The 4,546-nt window shown below is 35.1% G+C and overlaps 1 protein-coding gene across 1 annotated transcript in view; it reads right to left on the bottom strand.

Annotated features, from left to right (window-relative positions):
• Nucleotides 1–3,812, bottom strand: part of LOC107656510 (keratin, type I cytoskeletal 18) — a 9,770-nt gene extending 5,958 nt beyond the window's left edge. Inside the window, exons 1-5 of the mRNA XM_016444391.1 lie at nt 3,388–3,812; nt 2,230–2,312; nt 1,884–2,040; nt 1,158–1,322; nt 749–874 (exon numbers count right to left, since the gene is read on the bottom strand). Of these exons, the coding sequence (XP_016299877.1) occupies nt 749–874; nt 1,158–1,322; nt 1,884–2,040; nt 2,230–2,312; nt 3,388–3,738 (882 nt within the window). The 5' untranslated portion in view covers nt 3,739–3,812. The remainder of the gene's footprint in view (nt 1–748; nt 875–1,157; nt 1,323–1,883; nt 2,041–2,229; nt 2,313–3,387) is intronic.
• Between the last annotated feature and the right edge of the window lie 734 nt (nt 3,813–4,546).

Below are 4,546 nucleotides of genomic sequence, written 5' to 3'. Positions count from 1 at the left end.
AATTTATATAATATATTAAAATATATATTATATATTCATTCTTTTTGTTTCCATTTTTGTTATTTGATGGATGACTTTACTATTATACTAAAACGTGGGAAATAGTAATAATAAAGGCATGTATGTCAAAGGTAGGTAAGGTAAGTATGTCAAAGTTTCTGACTTTTTCTGTGATTATTTCTGTGCAGAAATGTGCTTCAAGTAAGTCCAAAAAAATGATCTTGACAAAACAATCTCGACAAACCACTATATAAAAACAGCTTTTGTTTTCTTATTTTTCTTATTTTTTTTTACATTTAGTATATTTCATTAATTACATTTTTTATTATATTATTTCATTAATTTAATTTTTATTAGATTTTCTATTTCCAGTATTTTTGTTTTCATTTGTGTTATTTATAAATGACTAGTATTATTCTAAAATGTGAGAAATAATGAGTAGGTGTGTCAAACTTTTTGACTTCCAGCAATTATTTCTCTGCAGAAATGTGCTTCAGAAATGATCTTGACAAACCGCCATATAAAAACGGCCCCTGTTTTCCCATGGTTTAAAAAAACACTTGGGTGCACAGGAATAATGTGTAAATTCAGATGACATGCATGCACAGAGACAGGCATTGGAACATTTCGTGCAATCACATCTCATAATCATTTAAACGATGCACATGTCTGCCAGGTGAGAGTGCTGACTGTGTAGAATGCTGAGTGATTTGTCAAGTGGATAATTTGTGTAATCTGTGTACCGTACCATGTTGTGCAGAGCTTGCAGGTCAATTTCTAGAGATTGTTTCTGCCTGCGCAGCTCGTTCAGCTCTGTCTTTCCTGCCTGCAGAGCTTCTGTGTTCTGAGTCACCTCAGCTGTCATGTTGTCAAACTGGATAGAGAGGGATAAAGAGAACAAGGGATCTGGGTCACATGACAATATAGTGCTGCCTTATAATTAGGCACAAAGCTCTCCTAAATAAAAGGCACTTTCCCATAGGGCACAACATAGGGTCACAACTCACAACTCACAAAAAAAAAAAAAAAGATGGTGCTTAACCTTTAATCCTTAAGAGACACAATTATTATATGTGCTGTTATATATATATATATATATATATATATATATATATAAAACAGAAGGAGAAAACAAAAGAATGCAAAATATGACTGACTTTGTTTTGATACCAGGCTTCAGTTTCCTCGCGGCTCTTCTGCACGGCTCGCTCGTACTGCGTGCGGATGTTATTAATGACCTCATTGAGGTCTGCACTGTTTTTAGTCTCCATTTGCACATTGACTTGGGAGCCGCTGATCTGGTTTGTCAGATTGGCAACATCCTGTAAAATAAAATGATCAATGGATTTAGTTGCATGGATTATATTGGCAGGATCTGGCAACATAGCTGCTGCCGGAGAGCTGAGTTTGTTTAACGCTTGCCCTAAAGCATAGAAAAACCAGGCATGTTGGGTGGGAAGATCTGTTGACAATAGCTCAAATAATGATTTTATGGATTAAAATATTACTTTTTTAACGATTTCCCATTATTTTAATATAATATATAAAATAATTTAAATATTCAATTAATTCAAGCAATATTAATATTATAGTGTTAATATTAATGTCAAAAATTAAATGAAATTGTTGATTCATTTTCTCAAAGGTGAAATCACGTTGATTTATTAAAATTAATTCGATTTGACTTCCAGGACTGATGTTTGCTTTCGTTTCGCTCTGTTAATGTACTAACTGCTGCTGCTGCTTGTGATTAGAAGGCTGTTTGTGGTCCAACAGTGAGTCTCATACAAACACAGATCAAACGAACCACCTGCAAGTGCATCTCTGTAGGGTTGAGGTGTTGCTGTTTAATCAGTGTTGAATGGTGTGTTTAAGGCGTGTACCTCTTCATGGCTCTTCTTCAGGAAAGCCAGCTCTTCTCTCATAGACTCGATCTGGCTCTCCAGCTGCATGCGGCCCATGTAAGTGTCGTCCAGCATCTTGCGGAGTCGTGCCATATCCTGCTCCACCCCTTGCCGCATGGCCTGCTCCGACTCAAACCTGCCCGGAGCGCTCATTTACATCAGAGACTACAGGGTGTGTGTATTTACAGCAAACTGCGCTGCAGCTCGGTGACTGCTTTGTATTTACACAATATGAAATATTTGTATAGCCTATTTTTGTGAGAAGTTTTCCTAATTTGAGAGTTTTTAACATTTCATCAGGGGATAAAAAAACCAAATAACTCACTTGACTTTGAAATCGTCAGCAGCAAGCCTCGCATTGTCTATCTGCAGGAAATGTCTGGCATTGTCCATAGTCATTTCCTGGATCTGAGGAGTTGATGTACAAACACAAACACTCATAGCATCGTCTTGCATTTAGGGTTCTCATTACAGCATTTCAACAAATAGTAGATTTTTTTTTTTTTTTACAGTTGTCATTAAACTTTATGCTAATAACCAACAAAGGAAAATAGACTAAATCATATAAAGTAATTAAATAATTTAATAAATGCAAAATAAATAAAACCTTTAATGCATATCATTATATTGTCTTTTAAATTGTTATATCTCTTAAAAACTATTTTCTAAATTCATTTTGATAGTCTTGACACATTACCAAAGTTTGGTTCCTATACTAAAAACTGTTTTTTTATTTTTATTTTTTTTTATGTATCTTCTAAGGGTTACAGCACTCAGACCAGTTCGGATACCTAGTAAAAGTTTTGTGACTTTTTTTTTGTAATTTTTTATAATAATATTTCTTCCATTTTGTTTCTTAATTGTATTTCAGTTGTTTTCTTGCCAGTTTGTAACATTATTGTCTTTTGCTGCTTTTGTTGAGGTCACTCATGCAAAATGCATCTTTTTACTAAAATAAAATAAATAAAAATGCATTATGAAAAATAGATATTGAATAGTTTTTTTATTGAATCAGTTCTACATTCAATTAATAATTCAATATATTTTAATTAAAACTTTACGGTTGCAACATATTATAAGCAAGTTGTTGTTGAACATTTGTCTTTACAAGCTTAAATCACATACACAACCATAAACAGACTTAAAATTGAATTGTAATAATTTTTTAAAATTTTTAATAGATGAGTTGGAGCAGGTAAAAAACATCAACAAGTGACCATTATACATATAAACTTGCATCTCATGCCTTTAAAGAAGTTGCAGAGCTGGAATTTAAAGGGCGGAAGCTTTTCAGAAGCTCAAACAGAAGAACATATTTGGCCAGCATAATTCCTAAACTTTCATTTGTTTCATGATATAGCCTACTATTATTCTAAAATAAGGAAAATAGTTATAGAATGAGCAGGTGTGTCCAAACATTTGCTTGTGTACTTTATGATAAAAAAGCATGCATGAGTACTTAACAAAACCTTTATTTGCTCACCTGGTTTCTCAGATCCGCAACGATCTTCTCATAGGCGCTCCAGTCTCTGCCGCTCTCAGCTCCTTTCCTCATCAGAGCCTCTTTGATTTGCTCCTCCAGTTGATTGTTGGAGTCCTCCAGGAGTCGTACGTTTGACAGATACCCCGCCAGACGGTCATTCAGACCCTTCATGGTCTCTTTATCATCAGCTGGGGCAAAAGTGCTGCTGTTGATCTGCACGATCGGACGCAGTGTGTTTGCCAGATTCCCTATAGCGGCTGGGGAAATGGCCCCAAACCAACTGCCCCTTGACCCCATGCTGCCAGAAAGACTTGAGCTGGAGAAACTCCTGGAAGGGCTCTTGAACGACATGGTGCGGATTAGAGGTGCCTTTGAGCGTGCTTGCGAGACGCGGTCTGCTGTTTTACCTGCGGCAGGTAGTGTGAGGGGGGTTTGGGAGCAGCTATATATAGATTCAGATCTCTACAGTGATTGGTCAGGGCCATGTAAGTCTACACCTGCACGGATCTCATTTGTTTGCAAATTCCCACAGAGGATAAACAAGGATGTACTCTCAAACTACACTGAAGAGAATTTAGTGTAGGGTTGACTTTAAAAGCATTTTACACTCAGAAATTGCTAGTAAATTTCACTAATAATTGCAAAAAAACAAAAACAAACAAACACTGAATTAAACATGACAGTTTTTTTTGTTTTGTTTTTCATCTTTTTATTTACAAAAAAAAAATTATTTCATGCCACATGAAGAATTTGTGTGTGTGTGTGTGTGTGTGTGTGTGTGTGTGTTTGCATGTTGTCATGCATGAGTACAAGTTATATTTAGTTTATTCTATATGTACCGTTTCTGTTTATTTCACAGGTCCTGTCAAGAACACGCCCAGGTCGTATTTCACCCTAATATTAAAAGAAAGACATTAGATTTCGCTTTACCTTTTGTGACAACATGCCCCAATAGTAATATCTAATGGGGTAAGTTGTCACACTGGGCACCAAACAAACGGTTATAAGCTTTTTATCAAAATATAAACAGTAAAATAATAAATGGTCAATAAATATTGAAATGAATACATATTATGTTTTAAAATACTATTTAAAAAAAGTGCAGAAGCACATTGTTTATCTCATAAATCCTGTCCAGAATACATCCACATCCACGTCA

The sequence above is a fragment of the Sinocyclocheilus anshuiensis genome, unplaced genomic scaffold, assembly GCF_001515605.1.
Source record: "Sinocyclocheilus anshuiensis isolate Anshui unplaced genomic scaffold, SAMN03320099.WGS_v1.1 scaffold1473, whole genome shotgun sequence".
NCBI lineage: Eukaryota > Metazoa > Chordata > Actinopteri > Cypriniformes > Cyprinidae > Sinocyclocheilus > Sinocyclocheilus anshuiensis.
The sequence above is the reverse complement of the archived record's forward strand: the minus strand, read 5'-3'. Positions and strand labels throughout refer to the sequence as shown.